The sequence below is a fragment of the Strix uralensis genome, chromosome 3 (assembly GCF_047716275.1).
Source record: "Strix uralensis isolate ZFMK-TIS-50842 chromosome 3, bStrUra1, whole genome shotgun sequence".
Classification (NCBI taxonomy): Eukaryota; Metazoa; Chordata; class Aves; order Strigiformes; family Strigidae; genus Strix; species Strix uralensis.
The window spans coordinates 35076350-35100194 of NC_133974.1; the positions used below are offsets into that span (position 1 = coordinate 35076350).

At 42.3% G+C, this 23845-nt stretch overlaps 1 protein-coding gene across 1 annotated transcript in view; it reads left to right on the forward strand.

Moving 5' to 3' along the window:
- Positions 1-3601: 3601 nt before the first annotated feature.
- CD109 (CD109 molecule) overlaps positions 3602-23845 on the forward strand; it is an 82375-nt gene continuing 62131 nt past the window's right edge. The window contains exons 1-5 of the mRNA XM_074861887.1: positions 3602-3693; positions 4047-4207; positions 19617-19645; positions 23324-23554; positions 23708-23833. Of these exons, the coding sequence (XP_074717988.1) occupies positions 3623-3693; positions 4047-4207; positions 19617-19645; positions 23324-23554; positions 23708-23833 (618 nt within the window). The 5' untranslated portion in view covers positions 3602-3622. The remainder of the gene's footprint in view (positions 3694-4046; positions 4208-19616; positions 19646-23323; positions 23555-23707; positions 23834-23845) is intronic.

Sequence of the window (23845 nt, forward strand, 5' to 3'; positions counted from 1 at the left end):
CTCCAGAGTATCCACTTCCCTGGCTTGGAGCAGTTGAATATTATTAAATCCTTTCATGCTAGGTTATACTCTTTCAAAATTATTCCTAATATGCAGAAGTCAGGTCCAAAACAAATTTCCCCCACATGGTGATCTCAATAAGTTGCTGTGCAGTTCCCTGCTTCCAGTTTGGTGGACAAATTAGTCTCTCAGGTGTGTGTCAGAGCCAGGCTTTTAAAACCTACTTAGGCCTGAGACATGGTTGTTTCTATGGTCTTGAAAATAATGTGTAGCCCGGGTAAGGTCTTTTGTTTAAACACAGCTCTCCTAGCAGTTTAATAGAACTAATGTAATCCATTTCATCTGCCTGTTCTGGATGGACAGGTGTTTTTTAGCTGAGGATCTTCTGTGCTTTGTAACAGAAACTGGTGGGTATGCAAAAGCTTTTCAAATCTAGGCGCCACTAAGTTTAAATTTGACCAATTTAGCACAAACTGAAGTGCTCCTTGTTTTTGTTTGAGTCTGACCTAGATCAAACTAAAGTGACATGTAACTGCATAACAAAACCCTAGTGTAGACAACCGTAAATGGAAATGAGCAGATTAACAGAGCGCAGGGGAATGTAACAGTCCTGTAATTGGTAGGGTTGCATGATAAATTATGCTTACTTGAAACACAAGTCAGGTCCAACAGAACAAATAGTTTAACACAGTGAGCATGAACAAGATACCGGCTCAGGCCATTTCTCTGTAACTATGCTTATTTTCCAGTTACTCCTGACTCATTTTTATTCTCTGTGTGCAGAGAAATGTGCAGAGGATGCTTGAGATACATGGTGTAGTTCTAGCATACACTGGCTATAGGGCTGAAGTGGACTTAAAATTTCCTTGTTTTGCCTCATATCTGCCCGTGCTCCACAGTTTCCTATCTACATACTGTGCTGATAGCTGCTTGTGGGGCTGTGTTGCAAACGGAGCCACTGAAATGAGCCTCCTTCCAGAAAGAGCTATATGGCACAGGCTGCAGAGTAGGGTTGGGAGGGCTGTGGACTGCAGATCTGGGAGGTGCCGAGTGGAGAATGGGAGAGGGAGCTCCTGGGGCTGGCTTTCTCACAGGAACCATCACACAGTATAACTAGTCCCTGTTCAGGTACAGTATTTAGTGTTGTTTGGGCCAAAGAAAGACAACATTTGATAAAAGAGTGTAGGAGTTGAAGTGGTGTTTTGGGGAAATCACAACTTATGTTGCAGTGAAAATTAGCAGCTGCAGAGCACTTTTGAAAGTCAAGACCTTGTTTAGATGCTGGTAAGATGTGACTCTTAAAATTATGCCTGAAGTGGGCTCTTATGTGTTTAAGTTTTGTGCTAACTGGGAACTTATTGAATCCTTATGTACCACATTTGATTCCTAAACGGTACATTTAATCATGAAAACCCTTTACATGTACATACAGCATAGTATATCCTGTTTGGGAATGAAATGATGAAAAGGGGCTTTAAGCATCTTCTGACAAGGCAGAGGGAGTCAGAGGGTGGTATAACTCCAGCGGAGGAGACTTCATGTTGGATTAGGAAGGGAATGAAGGGGGTATGTTCAGGGGACCCAGAGCTTTGCAGATCTCCAACTGGTAAGGACAGTCCGCTATTAATTTTACCTGTTTCTGAGTACATGGATATACCTTTAAGAAATGGAGCTTGCATGTTATGGAATGGCATCTAACACAATTTCTGTTTATCCATTTCTTATCAGTGATAAATCTATTCAGGACAGATGAAATCCTACTATTAATAATTACTATTAATCCATTTCTTCTCTTTCTTCCTGCTGTAGGATTCCTTTATTGGTAATTTTGTAGAAGAGATCAAATACATATACAAAAGTATCTTTAAATAACAAGCCCTTAGGGAAAAAAAGGGAAGATGGGAGTCCACAATATTGTTGCACAGCTGGGTAAAATCTGTGGCATTTGCAAGCAGCTTCACTAATGGATATTGGGTTACATTCATGCTAATGAATTTATCAGTGCCAGCAAATGTTCTTGGGACTGGAAGTTGATTGTCTCTACCCTCAAGCTGACCTTGGCATGTTTTTGCCCTGGCCAGCAAGTGCTCTCTTGAACAATTTGTGATAAGGTTTTGGGGTTAGCATGGACCATACCCAACAGGGAGTTTGGATGTGGCCACCTTGTACTGGAGACTAAGAGAGCTGATGAATATTGACAGGTATGGTGGAGTGCCAGTTAGGCTCAGTGCCAGAGGCTGGAGAAATGTGTACTATGAGTTGCTTTACCATCCGAGGCTGGTGTGCTGGGGATGCAGCACCACTTGTAAGCACTTTTTCTCCTCACCTCCAAGAAAAGGAGCGGCAGTGACTGTTCATCTTCCTTGCCTGTTTCTCACAAGCAATGAGTTAAGGACTTGCAAATAACAACAGCAAACATCTCCCAAACTTTACCTCATCATGCACCTTTTGCAGGTGAGGAGCTGCCAAGATGGACTTTCCAGGCATCAGCTGTGGTTGCTGTAATATCACCCCTTTCCTGGTCTACAGAGGTGGCACCCTCTTTTCTGTCAGTACAAAGACTGGCACTCCAAAAAGAATCAGCAGAGGTATGAAAACTTACAAAAGCGGATTTAAAAGATGTGAAAAGATGGCATGACTGCCTGGGATGCTGTTAGAGCACAGTGTTTATGTACATTTACTGTTCATATCTGATTTTCTTAAGAGCAAAACAGGGCTATAACTGATTGTATTTTGTGTAACACAGTGCAGAGGATGCCAGCCCAGCACTTCTGTAGAGGCAGACTTCAAGAACTGGGTGGAATTTCTAAATGTATTAGACTTGCGCAGGTATAAAAGAACTCAAATGAATCAAAACATTGTTAGATGTGTCTGATCTGCACAGTTACAGTGAACATGCTAAAGGAGTAGAATCTCACCCAAGCTGCTTCGGTGCACTTTTTGGACTCTGAAAGTGTGTTAAGATGCATATGTAGATATGACCTTATTTTGCAGATATTGGGCACAGAGGACAGTCCGGTAAGGCAGAGATGCATTACCAATCGGTTCACGTTTAAGTAGCTACAAGGCTCCTTGCGTTTCTGCCAGCATCGTTCTCCCCGTCCAGACCCAGAACCGTTCCTGACTCGCCTTCGAGCCCGAGCCCCACGCCAGCGCGCCTCGGCGGGCTCCCGAGCCCCTCCGAGCCTCTGCAGTGCGAAGCCCCTTCGATAAAGCGGCGGTTCCCGACAACCGACAGGCAGAAAACCCGACTCTCCCTGTTTATTTTGTAGGATGTTGCCTCCGTCTGAGGATCCCACCCGCTCCCCAGCTGCATCTGCCCGCAGATGTGGGGTGCGAGGGCTGCGGGGGGGGCGGAAAGGCCCCCGTGGGCACAGATGTGTGCCCGCACAGACCTCGCTGCCTGGCCGCCCCCCCGCTCCCCCCCGGCCCGGCCTCGGGAACGCCCCCGCCGGTGCTCATGCGGCTGCCGCCGGCGGAGCGCGCCTGGCGCTGGGGCAGCGGCGGATTCTCGCCTCCCGCCCGCCCTCTCTCCCCCGCCCGCCCAGCCGCCTCCCGCCCGGCCCCGGCTCTGCGCACAGCGGCGGACACACCGGGCTACGGGCAGCGCGCACGGAGCGCCATGGCGCGGACCCGCCGCGCTGGCCGCCTCCTCCTCCTCCTCCTCCTCCTCTGCAGCTCCGCGGCGGCCGGGTACGTGGGGCCGGGGGCGGGCGGGCGGGTACACGGGGCGCCGCGCCTCCCCTCCCCGCCTAGCGAGGAGGCTGCGCGGGGCAGTGGGGCGCTTCCCGGGGCTCCCCGGCGCCCGCCTGGCAGCCTGTCCGTCCGTCCGGCGGGCAGGGCAGGGCAGGGCAGCGCTGCCTCCTCCCCGTCCTGCACAGCCTGGGCGCGCTCGGTGGCGCCGGGCGAGCGAGCATCCCCTCCAGCCCCCGCCACGGAGTGCGCCAGGAGAGCTTTGCAACATGCATTATGTGGACGCTGTTACTTTCTGGGGGATTGTATTTCACTCCCTGCCCTTTCTCCCTCTGCCCGTTTGGGTTTTCCAGACCTACGTTCCTGGTGGCAGTTCCCTGGAACATCAGGCCTGGAGCAAACGTGACTGTTGGGGTAACTCTGCTGCCGGACAGCCCAGCCCAGGTCACTGTAAGGGGAGAAGTGATCAGAGATAACGAGACAATCTTGAGCGGGGAAACGGTCTTTGAGAAAGGTAAGAGAATGGAGTTGGCCTGGAAGGATTTAGATTTTGCATTCTACCACAAATACTTGGTCGTTCCCAAAATACCACAGCTTCTAAACAGTACTAAAGTAGGAACTTTAGTTTACCAAGTAGGGATCACTTATGGGAAAACAATCTTGTACTCTGCTGGCTCTGCGTGCAGGTGGGCAGCTGAGCTGGGTAAGTGAGTGGTTGCATGGGTGTGCTAACTCATTGTAAACTCTGACAGTAATCAGATAGTAGCGGAGTGTGATGGATGTGAGGTTTCTGAGGAGCAGGGAAGTACTCTGGTCAACGTAGTGGGGCCATGGAAGAAGCAGTAGTAGAGGAAGAGGTACTCATTGCTAGGCTTAAGGTGCAAGGTGGAAGCAAGCGGGATAATGGTAGGGACGGGACAAACAAGGTAAGACAGCATCTGGAGCTGGCTGCTTCTTATGCCCTAAGAAAAAGGGTACCTGAGGACAATAGGAAAGTGGAGGTGACCATGTCAGACACAATTATGTGGAAGCTCTGTGCATTTCTGGAAACGGAAATTTTTAAGGATTAAGACATGAATCGTAAGACAGGTTGGGGACTGAATATAAGTGCACCTTAGAGCAGGCTGATTTAATAATGTATGCCCCCTGGGCAGCAGTAGAGGATGTGGTGGCAGTTCTGAGTAGCTGGAGAACTGAGATATCCTGGTCACCACTCCTTTTCGTAAAGGCCCTCACGAGAAAGAAAATATTTCGTCTGGATAATCTAGCTTTTAAACTGCTCTTAGTATGAAGCAATATAAATGACACCCAAACTCTAGCTTTTTATTTGTCAAAAGTAGAGCCTGGGGGCAGTATGAGGTCCTAGAAAAATCTACCCTGTTCTAATGCACTTTCTTCTTGTTGAGGTCAATTAGTTTTTCTATTAATTACTTATAGTTAATGTAGATGCCTTAATTGGAAGCATCATATTTTCAGTTCAAAGCCTTCATGAAAGCCCACCTCTCTTCACAACCTGTAGGAGAGACTGAGGCTTTGAGTGTGATGGAGTGTATTTGACCAGATCAAAAAATTAATGGCCCCATGATGCAGAAAAGCATATCTGATCACAGCTCTTGCTATTTCAAATATTCTGAAAAAATTGTCCAGAACTATGTATTGGCAGGTTTTACTTCAGATTGGGTATTGTTTATCCACTCTAATTTTATATTGTTATCAGGTACATGTCATCCAGCAGCCAGTGTAAAAGCATAAACCTGAGGCAAATTTCTGTAGTGCTATGGCTAATTAAAAAAAAAAAAAAAGTGTTCATTCCTGATTTAAATAAAGTTTAGGCACCTGCTCTATTAGTGACCAAATCTAACACTAATAGTTGTGGTGAAGTATGCTTAAGGCAGTTACTTTAGGAGGGCAGATTTGTTAGCACCTAAAATCTGCATGCAAGTAAAACAGACTGGCTGTCATGTCTACAGTCCTTAATTGTAAGTCTGCATAACACACTACATGCCATATTTAGATTTGGCTTGTTCAAAAGTGCAGACCAAGCCTATTGGACTAGACATAGCAGAGGATTCAGCAGTGGATAAAGGAACATTCTTATGCTGTGGAGAAAACTTTGATGCATTTATTACGCTATTAGTAGTAAGCTTGCCTTTTTAAGTTCACAATTCCTCTTCAAACTTTTCCTGGCAGTATTTTGATGCAAAACCAAAAGCAAACCAAACCCAAACCAACTGATTTATTGTTTTTAAAAGAAAAACTGTCTTCTCCTCTTCTTCCTCTTAACTATACTGGCTTTTATTTCCTGCTTCTGTTCTGCTTAACATGAAGTTCAGTGACGCTTGCATGAGTTTCAGCCTGTCTGTTGTTGTCCTTTACAACATTAAAAGCAGACAAGCAACTAGTAATTCCAAGCATGTGAAAATACGTGGAAGTCTCTATCTGCACAACACACAGAACAGTGCTTGACACTGGGGGTTACTGAAGTCAGAGAGAGTGGTGGGTGATCAGGAATAGGTGTGACACTGTCTCAGACTGGATATAGTGAGGAAAAAGGAGAAATGCTATACTGCATTACTTGAAGTGCATGGATTTATTGTTAATTTTTAAACTTTTTCCTGACTTTTAAATATATATTTGAATCTTTTGTGCTTTTTTACTTGATAAATGGAATAGCAAAAAAAAGAAAAAAAAGGTGCTGAGCATGCAGTGTATTTTCTCTTGCAAAAATCTTAAAATATAGTATGTGGCTATCCATTCTTTAAAGTCGAGTTATATAATTTGTTAGTTGCTTGTTCTCTGTGAACAAATATGTAAGCAAAACTGTTATGGGCCAGGAGCAAGGGAAGTGACCTGTAACAGGATGTAGTATTGAAGGTGTGTATCCAAAGGTGCTACAGGAGTGAATCAGATGTGAATGGAGTTACTGGGAGAGAAAGAGGTTTGTCAGAATAAGATTCTAAAGCTTTAAATTCTTCACTGAAGACAAAACAACCTTAAGATAATATATGTAGTGATATTGTTGTAGCTGTGTTAGACTAAGAATGTGACTGAAGGAAGACTGGGGGGGGTTTTATTAGACCAGCTGGTGCAGTTCAAGGAAAAAACCCAAACGTATCTCCAGGCACACAAAATCTTTAAATTACATCACGGCTGCGTATATTACTGCCCAGAAAACATTGCTTTATTTGTCACTTGGGCCCATTAGGTTACAGAGTGGTTAATACAGTGGTATCACTGTTCCTGTGGTGCACATGAATTTGATGACTTTCACTGCCATGTGTCTATGCAAAATAAGTATTACGGGAGGTAAGGTGTAGCTGAAGTTATCGACTGTGCTGAATATCCAGAAAGCTGGAACTGATCTCCTACCTTGGTTAGGCAGCAAATTCAGTGGCACTGTTGCCTAAGCTGGCTCAATTATGCTCTATATTTTTCTTTGCACGGTGACAGCAAAAGCAGGAGATTAACTGTTTTGAGAAACTGATCTGACTGAAAACCAAAGTTTTTATTTTGTTGAATACTTTTTTAGGCGGATAGGTTCCCTGGTTTGGTGTGCAAACACTTGTGCTGATGGAACTGAGATGGGCACAGAGTTGGAAATGGGATGCTGGGGACAGAAGACAGGCTGAGGACACCATTTTTATTAGTGCTGTTTAGTCTTGTAGGCAGAGTTCAGCCAAGTACCTAAGCATAAGACCGACTACATACCTGTCTGGCAAAGTGCATCTGCAGTTGCTTAAAGTTAAGGATGTGCTCTGGTTCTCCAGCAGCAGCTCAGTATGGTACCTGTACTGGTCTAAATTTCTGAGTTAGCTCTGTAAAAAGATCTTGTTGAATTAAAGGCAAAGTTATTTTTTCTCTATGTAATATAACTCTTGCTTTATATAAGAAATAGAGTGCTTGCCCTCTGGTTGATAAAACATTCATTGTTTTAATGTTACTGGAAGTGGAATTTTCATATCTGAGTGATTCTTGGGAAACTGTCCATTAGAGAAAGGCTTTAGCAGTCGAGGTTGGTTCACATCTTTATCATGCTTTTCATATAACAAAGGGAAAGAAATATATTTATTAATAAGTAGTTAGTATTCTCTGGAGTGAGGGAGAAAGTGTGCATGCACACACATTTAAAGAAGTGCTGATATTTTGAGCTTGTCTCAATATTCCAGAATCCAAATGTACTATAGCAAGGGAGATTGTTTAAGACCAATGTTTTGATACAGAAATTAAGTTAATTAGATTAAATGTAGTGAAAACAGACCAACTGGATGTCTGCAAGCAGGATGTTGCTGCTACAGGTAAACTTCGTGTGAGCAAGTACAACAAAAAAAAAAAGTCAGTGTGTCGCCAGGAGAGAATAGGTTTCCATTGTCTGCAGTGGAGTCCAGAAAAACACAAAGCACTAACTAAAGCTGTTTCTGTGCACTGTATCAAGCCTTGACACATTTTCTGTGGAGATGCAGTATCAGAAAGATCCTCACCCTGATTGAAAATGACTGCAGAAGATAACAATGGCTTATGTGCAATTTGAGCTGTTATGTTTTCTAGGTCAACAAAAAAAAATAAACGGTGGGAATAACACACAGCGAGTGAAATTTTATGCATGAATGGCTAGATTTTCAGTGATTGCAGTGAAGAGTGACTCTTGTCATACATATTTATCCAGTCATTGATCAATAACGATGTAGTTTGAATTGGCAAGAAGTGTTGTCTTACAGGGTTTGCTACCCAGACATTGCAGTGTGTGTTAGTGTATGAGAAACCTTACACCTTAATTGCGAGAGCTTCTGAAAAGTCTGTTTTCCTTGGTGCTAGAATGATTTAGAAAGAGTAAGTAGCATGTAAGTTGAAAAAACAAATTAGTTTTAAGAAAAACTTCCGTGTGTGATGAGGCATCATCGTTTACCCAACTGTGTGAATGTTTTTAATTCTTAAGAATAAGATTTAGTTAGAGCTTCTGGTATTTAAGGTACAACAAAATGTATTTAAGGCACAGTGAGTGAGAACAACTTTGTGAACTGAAGAATCTGCTTTACAGTAGCATGCATAGTTTGGGTTCCCTATAAATTACTTGTATGTGTTAATTAATTTGCACTGCTTTTCTGTACTTCTAGAGAAAAGTAAATGTGCTTGTTAACAGAGGTCGCTGAGCTAGAGCATGGTAAATACTCAGCTAGGATTTATGAAACATGATAGAGTTTGTGAGAATGTCTGTCAAGCTCAGACATGTAGTGATCATCCATATAGACAATGGAAAATCTGCTTTTACCAGAAGGCATGATTTGCATACTTAATAATATGGTTCTGACCACTTAGTATGTGAAACAGTGAAAAACACTGGGAATAGTAAGTTGTAAAGTAACAGCTAAATGGGAATGAATGGCCCAGGTATGCCAGTCCCTTTTGTTAACCTTGAGTTGCCTCTGTACCTTATTTCAGAATAAAATGACTGACTCATTGGTGACCACAAAATCTGTGCTGAAAATCTATGGGATAAAGGATGTTGCTGGCAGTTTAGTGGGACAGCTCCTTTCTGCCTAATTCTGCATCAATACCTAAAAAGCCAAACAGCAAGAGAGCAGGAGTCCCATGATTTTGCATCTCCAAATGTATGTGTAACTGTGCCTCATGAAAAATGAGTTATCAAAGAGTCAACACATGCAGATAACCTATGCAAAATCAGAATGGAGGAAAAGTTTTGGGGAAGGAGGTGTTGGGGCTGGATCCAGAGACAAGGGAGCTAGTAGAGAAGAGGGTGCTCTCTTACGGGCTTTCGTATTGCTGGAGTACATAGAAGAAGAAAAAGAAAGGTTTCTGTGCCTCTTGTTGAATCCATCCTGCTAACAGGCCCATTAAGGAGTTTGCAGAAAAATGGAAGTAGAAATCCCATCCAGTACTTCAGCATTATCTTATTGATTGGGTGCTGTTTGAGATTTGAGGGAAAGAGTTGTTCTGTGGCTCAAGGCTTATGTGTTCGTATGTGAAGTCATTCTTGTCACCATGTTCTCCTTGAATATCCATCCAGGGAGAGCGTGGCAGATTGAGCGCTACAGTCTGTTTCACAGTACCTTGAGAAGCGTGGAATAATTCACTCATAGCAGAAATGGTAGCAGTGGGGCAACTCTTGCAGAGGAGGGAATATTACATATGCCAGTGTGGGGTTCCCTGTTGCTACTGTAAACTGGAGGGGCTTTACAGCTTTAGGAAAGGGAGAAGAGATAAAAACAAAGTAAAGGTTGTGAATTTGGGAAAAAAGGTGATGCAAATAAACAACAGGAATTGGGAGGTAAGATGCTATCAGAAGCAAGAAGAAAGGGAATCAAAGGGGGGAAGCTCTTGAGGGACTCAAAGGGATAAGTACACATTATGCTAATATAGTAGAAGGGTAAGAAATAAAGTAACTAAACACAGTCTTATCACTGGCGAAAAAACAGAAAAAAGAAAAATTTTGTATAAACTGAAAATGAGGTCAGATTACAAAGGTTGAACTTAAAGGAGTAGCATGGGTAAGAAAGGACAAAACTGGAAAGGTCAAACCATGGGTAGGAAAGAATGTGAAGGATAATAAGGCAGGATTTTTAAGTATCATATTGGTAACAAGAAAGCTGTCAAGGGATGTGGCTTGATACTCAGTCTGATGTGAAGGGCATTAGTCAGTGATGCTGAGAGGCAGTAAGTGTTCAGTCTTCACTAAGAGGATCAACTAACTGCCATGGAAAAGGGTTAAGAATTAAGGCAACAAAAGAGGAGGACGAGGTTAAAGAGTACTTTGGTAGGGTAGATGTTTAGGCCTGATAAAATTGCCTGTAGAATATTTAGGGAATCGATTGAAATAATTTTAAAACTGCTAGTGAAGTTTTGAGAGCATGAGTGAAGAGAGAGGTTCTGTAAGATTGAAAACCTGAAAATAAAATGTGTTCCACTATGGGCTGGCAGGGGTTGTAGGTGAAGAAGAAGCAGGGTATTGTTATGTTTTGACTTTAGTAAGGCTTTTGATAGTCTGCCGTGGCACTCTGTCAAGACAGCTGGAGAAGCGGGGACAGCATGGAATACATTTGTGGCTGAATGGAAAATAATATTCACAAAGTAGGTCTAAGTGGTTCACTCTCAAACTGGAAATGGGTTGCCCTGAAACTGTATTGTTCAGTATGACTGACATGAATGGAAAAGGGAGAATGTTTATTGGATTAGTGAAAGGGTGGCAAGGATGCTGGGAGGGTGGATTAGATTTTGAGCTAATTTTGGCAGTATGGAAAATGATTAGGGGAAAAACTGGAGTGTGATTCACTAGGGCAACTGCATAGTTCTACTCTTGTTGAGGAAAAAAAGAGCGTGCTTTTACTGGATGGGGAACAAGGCAAGGCAGCAGTCCTGCAGAAAAGGGTGTGTGTGTAGGGGGAAGGTGATGGTTTAAAGGTATCAAAAGGTGAAAGCTTGTAAATAATACTGCGGTGCTCAAAAAAAAAGAAAAGGCAAAGTCTGTACTCAAATGTATACACAGATATATTTCCTGTAAGCCATGAGAAAGTATTCTAGTAATCTTCACAGCTCTAATTAGGTATCCTGGGGAATGCTGTGCCTGATTTGGGGCACTCCTCATGGAGGCTGTGAACCAGCTGGAAAAGTTCCAGGGAGAACAGAGGGAAAGATTGGAGATCTCTCAGGAGACAAGTTCAAACCAGACAGAAGAAGGTGGGCCTTCACATGAAATGGAAATAAATTGTGGAACTCCATGTCCCAGGTGTTGTGGAAGGAAAATGTGATTGCACAAATTCATGAGACAAAGTCCATCAAGGGTTGGTCCAGTATAAAGACACTAATTTTTGCTTTTCAAACCCCAAGCCTCAGATTGCATAAGTTAGGAAGAGTACCCAGGGAAGGGTCACTGTGTACTTGTCCTGGTTTTATGCTGTTCAGATGTCTGTCCTTGACCATTGCTGGAGGCAGGACCTTGGGCTAAACAGACTTTTAGTTTGATCCTGGGATACTCTTCTACATTCTGGGAAGCGTTTGAGGAGAGATGGGAGGAACTGGGGAGAAGTGTTAGGAGAAGTGTGTTATGCACCTGGATATTACCCTTCAGGTACATGAAAGGTAGCTTTAAAGAGAAAGGGGTGGGAGCTAGCAGTAGATCTCCAGATGGGTCTAGGGTGATGTACTTAGTGGTCTCTAGAAGGAGATCCAAGCTGAAGTTTTGAGGATTATAGAAGTACCTGCAGAGGCAGGAAGCAGCTGGGAAATTCATGGGTCTCCAGTCATACACAGGTGACTTCTCTTTTCATAAGACTCAAGACTATCTGCACTGACAGCATTGCTCGTTCCCATGCTCTGCTATCCCTGACTACCTGTTTGTGAAAGCAGAGTTGAGATCCTATGTGCAGAGGCTGAATAGCATGTGGCAAGAGATGATGATGGTTCACCTAGATTCACTGCAGTCCAAATAAGTATGTGCGCAGAAAATATGGCCAGAGTGATAGACCCCTTCTCCTCCACTTCTCCAGCTTCCTGCAGGTGCAGCTGTGAGGTCCAGGTGCCTATTTTGTATGGTAGGGATTTATATTGCCTTTATTTACTGATGAAAGAAGTCTCTGGTAATAGTTTTATATATCTAAATAATTTTGTGATCTCAGAAAAGTTATGTGGCTTTGACTCGGAATGCATTCCAGAAAATGGAAGAAAACCAACATGAAAACAAACCTTCTTTCACTCCCTGTAAGAGGAAACTTAAATAGTTCCTGAATGTTTTATTTGCAGTGAATGAATTTGAGAGGTGACTTGACTTCGGAATTTTGCTCCAGTTGCAGCAATTGATGCGATGAGGGTTGTATTAATACCGCCAAATCGCTGGCATAGCCAGGTTTAGCCACATTGTGTCCTAGTATGATTTCCCTATGTTTTAAGTTGGAATAAAAACTGCAACTTCTTTAAATTGCAGTAATAGTGGCTTTGTGTTTATTTCATGGACATCAGAATGGGTAATAATGGTGGCCAATAGTGCCTTGAAAGCAGGATGTGCAGATGCCTGTGAGTTTGTGTATAGTCACCAAGGGAAAGCTAAGTGAATGAAATTAATTTCCCATTTAATTGTGTAAAACGCTTAAGTCCGAGATTATTCTGAATTGTCTGCTTAGTTTCATAGACTGGATCTGACATCAAGAATGTTTTCTCTATAGTATTCAAAACTTGTCTTGCTAACAGCTGTAAATGTATGATTCATGGAAATATAGTTGTTTGGGTATGGTAGGCAGTGATAATGTCATGCGCATGACAAAAAGTCCGTGGATGGCTCTTAGAGGCTGGTCTCATGAAAAGTTGAAAAGAGCCTCTGGGATGGTAGCTGCTGGATAGCTGTCAGAAGGTCTCTGATTAAAGATATGATTTAGTTTTAGAAATATGAAGCTGTTTTGTTTTCCTACCCAGCATGCAGTTTCTCAGATAAACCACAGATTGTTTTAAGTATTGCATTCTTGCAACTGGTGGCTCTCTGACCACTCAGCTGAAAGTGATAATAATAGTATAATCCATAGAGTTGGTTGTTTTACTTTAGAAGACTGAGTGGAGAATTAAATCTCTGAATTACGACCTAAGTCTAAAAAGAAATTAGAAGGGCCAGTCTTCAGGAAACTTGATGCTTGCTTGTGGAAGGAATTGAGGATGCGGCAGGGCAAGGAAAGGGTCGCTCGTCATCAGCAGTGTCTGGCTGTCTGAGGGAGTGGGAGAAGTCTGTTTTCCTCAGGGGTGGATCTGGCAGTGTTGTTGAGAGAAGAAGGGCTGAACTGGTAAAAGGGACAAGCAGGGAGGTGCCATGACTCCTTTGCCACGTGAATTAGAAAGACACAGGGAATGCCATGGTGAGGGTACAGAGGAGAGGAAGGACAGCACCCCTTCTCTTCATACCTTCTGGTAAATCTGTATCTATTCTGTCCTGGCCATGAGTGGTTTTGGTTGTGCTTTCTATGGTTGGGTTTCCACCACTCTTCTGATCATGGAGTAAAAGCAGATTGGGGAAAAATGTTTGGATTTATCTGGAGAAGTTTTTTTTTTGTCATTAATTGTCCTGGTTGTCAGGAAAATATCCCTATGCTCTGCATTGCATACTGAAGCTAGAACTTGCTAGCAGTGGCAGAGTTTGGTTAAATGTGGCTTTAATTGAAAAAACGTCTGTGCATGTTGCCTTTCCCCTGTCCTCTAGAGCTGCAGTGCCCTGTTGACAGGACCCCAGGTGATAAATTCTGGTCCAGCTCAGGTTATTCCTCCTGTCCCTTTACACCTTTCTCCATAGGCAGCGCTGCTACTCTGCCTCTCTCTCTCCCTTTATAATTTCTGAGTGCTTTTAGCCTCCAAAATTGCAAAAAGGACTAAAAAGGATAAGGGGTGATGGAAACAGGGAGTAGGATAATGAGTGGGTGTGGAGGGAAGTGTACATAGTGCTGGCAGGCAGGAAGGGTTTAGGAAGCTTTGTGGAGCAAGTGTATACCCCTTTACTACAGGTCTGTTGGCTTCATTTGGCTTTGGATGTCAGCCTGTATACAGGTGTCCACTAGCAATCCCTATTGCATGCGTTTGAGTGCTGTATTGCCCCTCCTTCTATTGCCTGGCCCAAATTTAGCCATAACTTAACAGCAGTGGCTCACACTATATATTTTGGGCTACTTGCATAACTAACCAGTGCTAATTTGGGTGTTAATTTTAGGATAATAGATGAGGAGTATAACATATTTAAAGAAAACTGTGAACTTGACAGATTTGCAGGCCTTCTTTTATGAAGAAATACTATTTTTTTACTCCCTGGACAGTTTAGGCCTTGGTATTTATGCTTCCTTCCTTTTTTTTTTTTTTTTTTTAAACACAAAATTAATATATATTTGGGATAGGAAGAAAAATCTGGAAGGACATTGAAGACCATTATCTTTTATTTCTCTGATGTGAGTTTTTGAAATAGCCTCCGCAGTCAAAAAAATTCCATTTACCACTGCAAAGAAAATGCTTTTCTGTAAACATTTCCTAAGCATGGATATGTGACCACAGCTGCCAGAAGAAAGACGTGGCATCATTTCAGTAAATCAGTCTGAAGTGATTCTAGTTATAGTTTTCTGTTCTCACACAGGACTTAAGAAGGAATGAGGACGTAGGTAGAAAAGGTTAAATGAGAAGATCTGTAGCAATACAGCTAGAATACAGAGTCAAGACCTGAGTTTGTGTAAAGTTAGAGACTGGAGTGCTGCTGTACTGATTTATATTCTCACAAGCTGTATTTCACTGTGCCAAGCCATATAGTCATTTTTCTGGGACCTCTGTCCTTTTTGGGGAGTGGAAGCTGAAACAATTACATCTAGTCCTAGTGCTGGTGGTGTCAGCTCAAGAAAAGGTAGCGTTTTTGGGTTTGGGTCAGGCCCATGCAGTGGGAAGAATGTAAGATGCCATCATTTGTACAGCTCTCCATAAGTCTGGAAAAACATGCATGTATTTGGCTCTGTAGAATTTTTTCCTATTTGCTTTGCTGATAATAAGACTATTAGACCTCCAAAAGATGGCATGCTGGCAAGATACATTAAAAAGGTGACTTAATTGCCCACTGCCATCTATACTGGTGACATATCACTACTACACTGCCTTCGGTTCCTCTTCTGCTGGACAGTCCTAAATGCCAAGGACTCCGAGGAAAAGGAGGCAGGACAATGTGGTGTTTGTTTCCACAGTATTTCCATGTATTTCCTCAATGCAGTATTTATTGAATGAATACAGTACAAGCTTCGGGAATTCTGTGAGAGAAATGATTTTGTGAGTGACAAGGAAGGATATTTTTTCTTGAAGGATCATGTGACTTCTGTGTGGATTTTTTATTTGGTTGTTTGCTTTTTAACTTTCCTCAAGATTAGTCTGAAATGGTCCACTGAATTTTTCCTGTCTCCCCCTGCAGCTAGGGCATGGCTCCCAGCTGGGAGTTTTCTTTAACTAATCCCTTGCAGTAGCAGGGACACGTGCTCTCGCCTGGTCTTTCCCCTTCGTGGCCCATTGCAGTCATGCCGGTTAGTCCGCTGCTGCAGAGAGCAGATGTGATGAGTCAGGAGGAAGCGTTTAGTGGTCTGTGACACATGGTGCAGGTGGCGTAGCTGTTCTGAGCATCTTTCTAAATCTACTTTACTGCCTGGAGTTAGTTACCTGTAATTGTTGGGAGCTGTATTTAATAACTGAAGGGATCCCTTGCAGGGATGTACCGAAAGAGGGTGACAACTGCTGCCATTTTCGGGGACAGTGGACTCGACTGATGACATGTGTAAATCACGTGGAAGCATTACGCACTGCATGTGGGTAAAAGTGTCCAGCTGCATGATAGCAGAGCTTCCCGCAGAGCAGTGCCACGTGCTAGCTCTTGGACCATGGTTAAGTCTTTCTAAACTTGAGATTGCTGTACAATTAAATATAACTTTAATTCATCAAGTGGACAGAAAAATGTGGTGAATCTCAGCAATTCAGCTTTGGCATAAAGGAAATATTTTGCCTACAGCTCTTGCTTGAGCATATCCAAAGCCATCCCAGGGTGTAGCTGAGCAGAGCTCCAGGGGATTTATTGCAGCTTGGTAGTCTCTGAGAACATGGGAAAATCTTGCATGGCAGGGAAATTCACTGCAGCGCCAAAGAGTTTCGGATCTGCCCAGGCTGCTCAGCTCCTAACAAAATAATTACGTAGTGACATGAATTGGAAGATTACCTCATGCCCCAGAGCCTCTTTTATGATTTTCACTGGCTGGGAATGAGACAGTGCTCTGGGCTTTATCAAGGCAGCCAGGGAGGCTGTAGCTCCCTAACACCACTTCAGAAGGTAAATGCTTTCTGAGTTGCACAAAGGAGAAGTGACTGTGATTTAAATCTCCCTCCTCCCCAACTGCTTCCCCCTCTGCATCATGGCTGTATCTGGCTCAGACCTGATGTTAGGTCTTCCAGTCCTGGGAACATGAAAGAAACCTAGTATTTCTGCCTTAAGATTTCTGTCTTTTGCATGCTAGTTTTTCTAGCATGGCCATCTTGTCTAGACCATGCTTTTGCTTTTGCCAAGAAAGGTTGCACCAGATGATCCCTGAGGCCCCTTCCAACCTGGTATTCTGTGGTTCTGTGATTCTCAAAATAGGTGGAGGCAAGCAGGCACCGCCTTGATGAGAAAGCTGCAAAGTACCTGCCTTGTTATGTGAAAGGTTGCCTTGAGAGCTGTTAGAGGCTGCGCAGGGCAATGTGTAGCAGTCCCCTTCAGCACTCTGCCCTTGTGGTGCTGTGTACTAGTGTGTTTGCACTGACGTGGGTAAAGATGGAAATAGAAGCCCTGTGGTGTGGGCTATGGTATGAATATCAGATTTGTGCTTGGTGTCTCCCAGCATGCTGAAGTCACTGCTATAGCCGTTGCTATAATTAACTGTGTTGGATAGATCAAAGCTAGTGTAGCAATACTTACCATGTGCATATCCACTCAGACATGTGTGGTAAATAAAACTAAGTTTCTGTTCCTTGTTAATAACTGATTATCAGCAGTGACAAAAGTTTATTTTTTCTGGTGACATAGTGTGTCACGTCCCGCTCTCACATAGTGTCATGGGTTGTGGTTGTATAAAACCCAGCTTTAGCACAGCCTTATTTCACAGAGGGATGGGAACTAGAGAAGGGTTAGGCTTTTAGTATAAAGTTTCAGTAGATAGCTTTATACCATCTTGGTTGTGCTAGTTATCCTACATCCAGCCTCCTTTACCAGTGAAGTATCATAATCCCTTAAAAAAAGATTCTTCCTAGTTAACAGTAACTCTGTCTCTCCTGAGTTAGGAAGACATGTTTCCTTTAGCTAAAATGATGTCTATTTTAGTGCGATTGTTTGGGCATGGAGTTGTTTGGGTAGATGTTGGAAATAAATACATCAGTGAGTGGAGAGGGGTTTATATTGCCTATGAATTGGGTACTCTGAAGGACTGTGTAATTCCTCTCCTGTAGCTGGCGGTTGTCCTGTGTAGCCCTGTGTGCCAAGCAAGCTTGGCTGAGCGTGGGGCTCCCTGCCACCGTGCAGTGGGGCAGGGTGCCCTCTCTGCTGGCTACTGAGAGAAGAAGTGTGTATTTTGCCTGAGACTCTTGTCTGATAAACCTCAAAGGCCAGTGGGGTTGCTGAGAATCAACAACTGCATGCATGGGCTGCTTTTTGAGTGGAGAGAGGGATGATTGGAAAAAAATTGTGGCTTTAATGGTAGCGTAAACATGTTGTGGAAAGAAGTGCATTGCTTAGGGCCCGATGCCACCCATCCCCATTAAGCTTTTGAATACCAGAATGAAGTACTGGAGTGTACTACCCACAAACTTCATTTGTGGGATGTGAGTCATTTGGTTTAACCGAGGCTATAATTTGAATAGATGGTACATGCTGGACAGGATTTTTCCTTTAGAGCTCTGGCAGCAGCCAGGACAACCTGTGTTCAGTCCATCAAGACTTCCTTTTGTTTGCCACTGTCAAAAGAAAGAATTCCTTGACTTTAAAAATTAACATTTATTGGAGTTCAAAGGCCAAGTGATTGCTTCATCTTGGAATGCTTTTATGTCCAGGATCAAGAAGGACATAAATAAATTCTTTTTTTTTTTTTGCTTACTCCATGAAACAAATGAGTAAAAGATAGGTATAAACCCATTGCTTTTTAGAACATATAAAAAGGTCTAACTGAATGGAATCAGCAAAAGAAAGTATGAGTCAATATGAGTCAGCAGTGTGCCCAGGCAGCCAAGAGGGCAAACCACATCCTGGGGTGCATCAAACACAGCATAACCAGCCAGTCAAGAGAAGTAATTATCCCAGTGCATTCAGTGTTGGTGCAGCCTCACCTTGAGTGCTGTGTGCAGTTCTGGGCCCCACAATGCATCTAGAGGAGGGCAACAAAGCTGGTGACAGGGCTGGAAGGAATGTCCTATGAGGAGCAGCTAAGGTCTTTGGACTTGCCTAGTTTGGAGAAAAAGACTGCAAAAAGTAGCCACCTACTAAACTGCAGAGGAGATTAGTACAAACTGTCTTGGATTTCTCTTATGTGAAGGAGTTGCAGAATCAACCTCTTTGCAGAAGCAGAGGGATGCTTTGGTCTTAGTGCAGTGGTACCCGAGAGGGGAGTCATTCTCAAGGACAGCAGTGTCAAACCATACCCTTCTTGTTCAAGTAGCTCCCAACTGGGACACTGTTGGCACCCCTCAGACCATTATTTAAGTGGAGCACTGCATTTCAGTTTTTCTGGACTGTTCTGTTCTGGCTGGTTCTTTTTGCAGATTTGGGATGGTAGTGATTGTTAGGGAGTTGCTGAATCTGGTAGCCTGATGGTGGGGAGATTGTGTCTCTGAGGTACTGGGTTTCCCCGCTGCTGGTGTGCTTCTGGGCTTGTGGTCATGGATGTGTGATGGTCTGAGTGCTCCCCTGGAATAGGGCTGTGTCTTATTGGGGTTCCCTTACCTGTCGTCCTTCTTTCGTGCTCCTTCGTGTGTCTGTGGAGATGAGCTGCTTATCCCATAGCCTAATGGTGACTGACAGTGGCCTTGACAGGACTTGGGAGGAATAAATGCAGGGAGTGAGATGTTGAATGAAGTATAAACATGGTATATCCATACTGACTAATGCAGCAGTTGTTTCAGGCTGTACATTTTTTAGTTTCATGTCCAGACAACGTTTGACGGCAGTCAGCTGACCCATAAGTTTGTGCATGCTGGCCAGCTGGTGGGAGCCATTGCATGTGTGTTGGCTGGATGGTCCATGTGCCCTGAGCTCCAGAGTTGCCGCATCAAGGGAATTTGGTTGTCCGATGGGTATTACAGGCAGTGGGGGAGGAGCACTGGTCTTCTAATTAACCTTGATAATGTTGATGTTTTGGTAAGTTTTTATAAGGTTTCTGACAGTGTGGTATTTCTTCTTTTTTATTCAGATTCCTTTGGGACTCTTGTTCTTCCAGTAGTAAGTATTTCTTTTCTGCTTCCTTAGAAAATGTTGACTCTAACTTTTCATCAGTTAGTGTTGATGAGATGATGTATTTTGTATGTGATCCTAGCTATTTTCACATTCTCAGATGAGTGTATTTACTGACCAATAAGCCAAGGAGTTTTCAGATCAAGTGTTCTGCAGCTTGTTACAAGTAATTACATGATTTGGGAGCTAATTTTCATCACCAGCACAAGCTATCATAAAACTTGAACACAGAACTTTCCTTTGTGGTTTCTTTGACTGGCTGATACCCACATCTCTATTTCAAACACAGCGTGAGGGCTAATTGCAGCTGAAAGAATTGTGCAAAGCAATACTTGAGAAATCTTAACATAAAAATGTATTTATACGTAGTCTTCTTAAGGATTTGGAGATGCATGTTAGGTGAAAGTACATAATAGCTAACTAGTCAACAAAAATGTATAATATCGAATTGTGTGTCAAGTATGAATCCTGAATTTATAATCCTGGATGCTCATCTTGAAAACCCAATCTAAAGAACTATGTATTTTTTTCAGGAAAACAGTTTTACCAAAGTCTTTATTTTTTTAAACATTTGTAAGTGTGAGTATCTCTAAATCCAGTGGGTTTAAACTGTGATCTCAAATAAACTGTATATCTGATGAAATAATCTGGAAATGTTTGGTTGATAGATAGATAATCAACAACAATGAGCAGCACAGCATTATGAAGACTATTAGGTTGAAACGCATCTGTACAAACTGCAAATTAGCAAACAGAAAATTCAGTTTAAAAACCCCAGAAGATTAAATTAACAAGATCCTTAGTATAATCTGGACAGGTTTTAAAGTGTTCAAGCACCTAAAACTAGGCGAGCTGAATTCTTCCCTTTGTCGCCACTATCTGAAGTGATGAAAATTGACTCATTTTTTAATAGTAAGATGTTTTTTTCATTCGTGTAGCCACGGTAGGCTTATGTTTTGCCTAAAGTGTAGTTGGCTGGTAGCAGAAGGTGGGTAATGAGTTTCTGGTTTCAGCCGTCATCTTTTCCAGAGGAAACAGTAGCTTCCTTGTCTGAGGTGCTCGTGACGGTGGCTGGTGTGGTCAGGAGAAATACGTGAGGTGGCCTTTTTCTCTCTTACATTAGGAGTGCCAAAATGGGGATAGTAATACCATTCACTTGGAGGATGTGTTGACTAAGATAAAATATTTTCACAGCAAGTTCCTACTACCTACTGTTAAAAGCTGCCTTGCTCATATTTGAGTCGACAAAGTACCTTTTAGAGAAGGAATTGGTGGGGCTGAGGTAAATAGTTACCGTTATTGTAGCAGTGACCTTCTGGAAGTGTTGTAGTAGCATGGTCTCTGTTAGCATAGGTGTGTGAACCAGAAGGTGGGTTACTTTGCACCTCAGCTGTCCTAATGGACACTGCCGTGGCAATGCAAACTTCATTGCCTCTGGCTTTTACATCAAGAAAGGTACAACACACAGTTTTGTCACTATGTTGCAGGAAGGAGAGTTCTTTTGAAATATAAAAAGTATAAAAGTCAAGGGAGCAACCCATGCTATCTGTCATTATTCATGATAGGAAAAAGCTACAGGAAAATATATGACGTCTCTAAATGGCATTTACAGTCTTTTAAAGAAGAAATCAAAGACAATCCTTGCAAGTATATTAAAATAGTGCTGTAAGAGCACAGTTAACTGCTATGATGAGATAAAACAAGCTCATTTTCGCCCCATTTTGATTTTGAATGTTTGTAATATTTCCTGGGCTTCTTGTAGGATATCTAGTCTGCTTTTCAGGGAATACACCTTCTTTAATAGATGGTAATATTCATAACTGAATTAAATTTGAGGTAATATTTGACAGATACAGTAGCTAAGGCTGTTCCTCCTATTTAATATATTCCAGAATACTGGGCGTGGAGGTTGGAGAGTGTTGAAATATATGAATCATATGTTCTTGGCAATGTGTATACAAAAACCTGCAGTTGAAGAAAATGCAGAATGTATTTCAGTGTGGAGCTTTGCACCTAAAATTTAGTTATATAAGTCCAGATTTTACGTGGGGATTCTCTTCCTCCTGTGTCATCATATGCCTGCTCATGAGTGTGAAAGAGAGCCTGTTTATTTTTCCCCTTCCTGATTTTTTTTTTTCCCCTGGCTTGTTTTTAAAAACAGAAACTCAACAGAGAGGGATGAAATTGTAGTTGATTCCTCTTTATAGGTAAACACACAGAGAAGGAAATGTATTCGACACAGACATGTGCACCTACCTCATTTGTTACCCTGTGACATTTTTCCTTTTTTTGGAATTTCCGTTACCTCGCTGTGTGCTCTTAAAATGAGTTTTGACAGTATGACAGCCTTTCATTATGGAGCTTGGTAGGATACTTTTGAAGTGCTGTGCCTGGTGAGTTAACAGCTGTAATTTTCATTACCAGTGCAAGAAGAGTGCTTCATTTCCATGTGTTATGCTGAAAAGTGCAAGCCTGTCTGTTTTAGTTGTCTTGAATTCAGAGGTTTTACTCCAGATTTACTGTTGTTAACTGCAAACAGAAGCATGTGACTTTTAAGCTTTTTAGCAGGGCTGCTTGTTGGAACGAGCTGTGTGTTGCATTAAAACCCTATTCGTTCTTCAAAAAGACCCTCCTAAGCAGATGGAGGTACAGAAGCCAGCATCTGGGCTGGGATGTCCCTGGGGTCATTAGTTGTCTATGTAGGCTCTGCTTGAGGTGAAATTCCCATGTGTTGCAGCAGCTCTGCTTTGAGCCTTTCGACCCCTGTGGCTGGGATTTTTCCTACCTAAGTTTAGGGAATAAACTGATGCATCTGTATTATGACTCTAGATTTCCTCTGTCCACTGGAGAGACAGAGAGACCAACCTGTGCATGGTTATTCTGATCTTATGCGGTCTAGATTTCTTTGCCAGTGATACCTGCTTGTGTTTACTGCCAGCACTGAAGGAGCCTTCAATGTTTATTCTAAATAAGTTAACCATATAAAATGTCTCTTCCTTTATTCCTTAATATTTCGGGAAGAATCATTATTTTACTTTCTAGATGAGTCGCATTATGTGCTGTAATTATGAATCATTAAACTGAAATGAGACAAAATCAGTGAGGTTTCTATTGAAAAACATTAACTCACCCTCATGAAATCTTCATTCTGAATTTGATTTGTCTACCCCATAGGACATGAAGCTAAAGCTTTTAAAATAAGTGCAAGGTTTTTTTTACTGTTCTGCTCATCTTGCCTGCATATAGCTTCTTTAGCGCTTTTGTTTTTGGGAAATTCATTACTGAAAAGCGATGAGGTCAGAAAAAAATTAGCCCCCAAAATCAAACACAAGAAATTTCTAAATAACTATGAAAAGAGAGGGCACAATGTGTTTGTGTCTGTAAGTCTATGAATGGTATATGAATACATAGATACTTACATTGTTGAAAACCTGATTACTACTGAAAATTAGATGCAGGTATGTTGAAAAGATGCTTCTGCCAACACACTTTCAGGTAATTGTTGAAATGACCCTTAAAGCTCTGAAATCATCTTTCTCTTTTTGAGAATTTACATAAGCTGACAAGTTCAGGAATATGTCAGATCTTTGTGTCAAATGTTTTTGGAATAATAAAATCTTTAAGAATATTTTGGATATTATTTGGATATCACTATTTTCTTTTTAGCTGCCTTTGAACAGTGCTTCTGGGAATTATGAATTACTGGTGGAAGGCCATGCTGATGGCCGGCGCGTCTTCTCTAACCGTACCAGCTTGATGTACATGTCAAAGAGCATCTCTGTATTCATCCAGACTGATAAATCTATGTATAAACCGGGACAAGACGTGATGTTTCGGATTGTCACCGTCTATCCTGATCTCAAACCTTACAAAGCGTCTCTGAATATATATATCCGAGTAAGTATCCACAGGAACCTAGTTATACATTGAAATTTGTCATACATTCCAAATTTATGTGACAAGTAAAGGTCATATGTATTGCTACTTAAATATTGATATATTGCTAACAAGATCACTTTCATTTAACATGCAGCCTGACTTTTCTCCTAGGACCCTCGGAAGAAATTGATTCAGCAGTGGTTGATGGAGGAGGGTGATTTGGGCGTAGTTTCCAAAAAATTTCAGTTATCAATGAACCCTCCACTAGGAGACTGGTCCATAGAGGTGGAAGTGAACGTGAGTATTAAC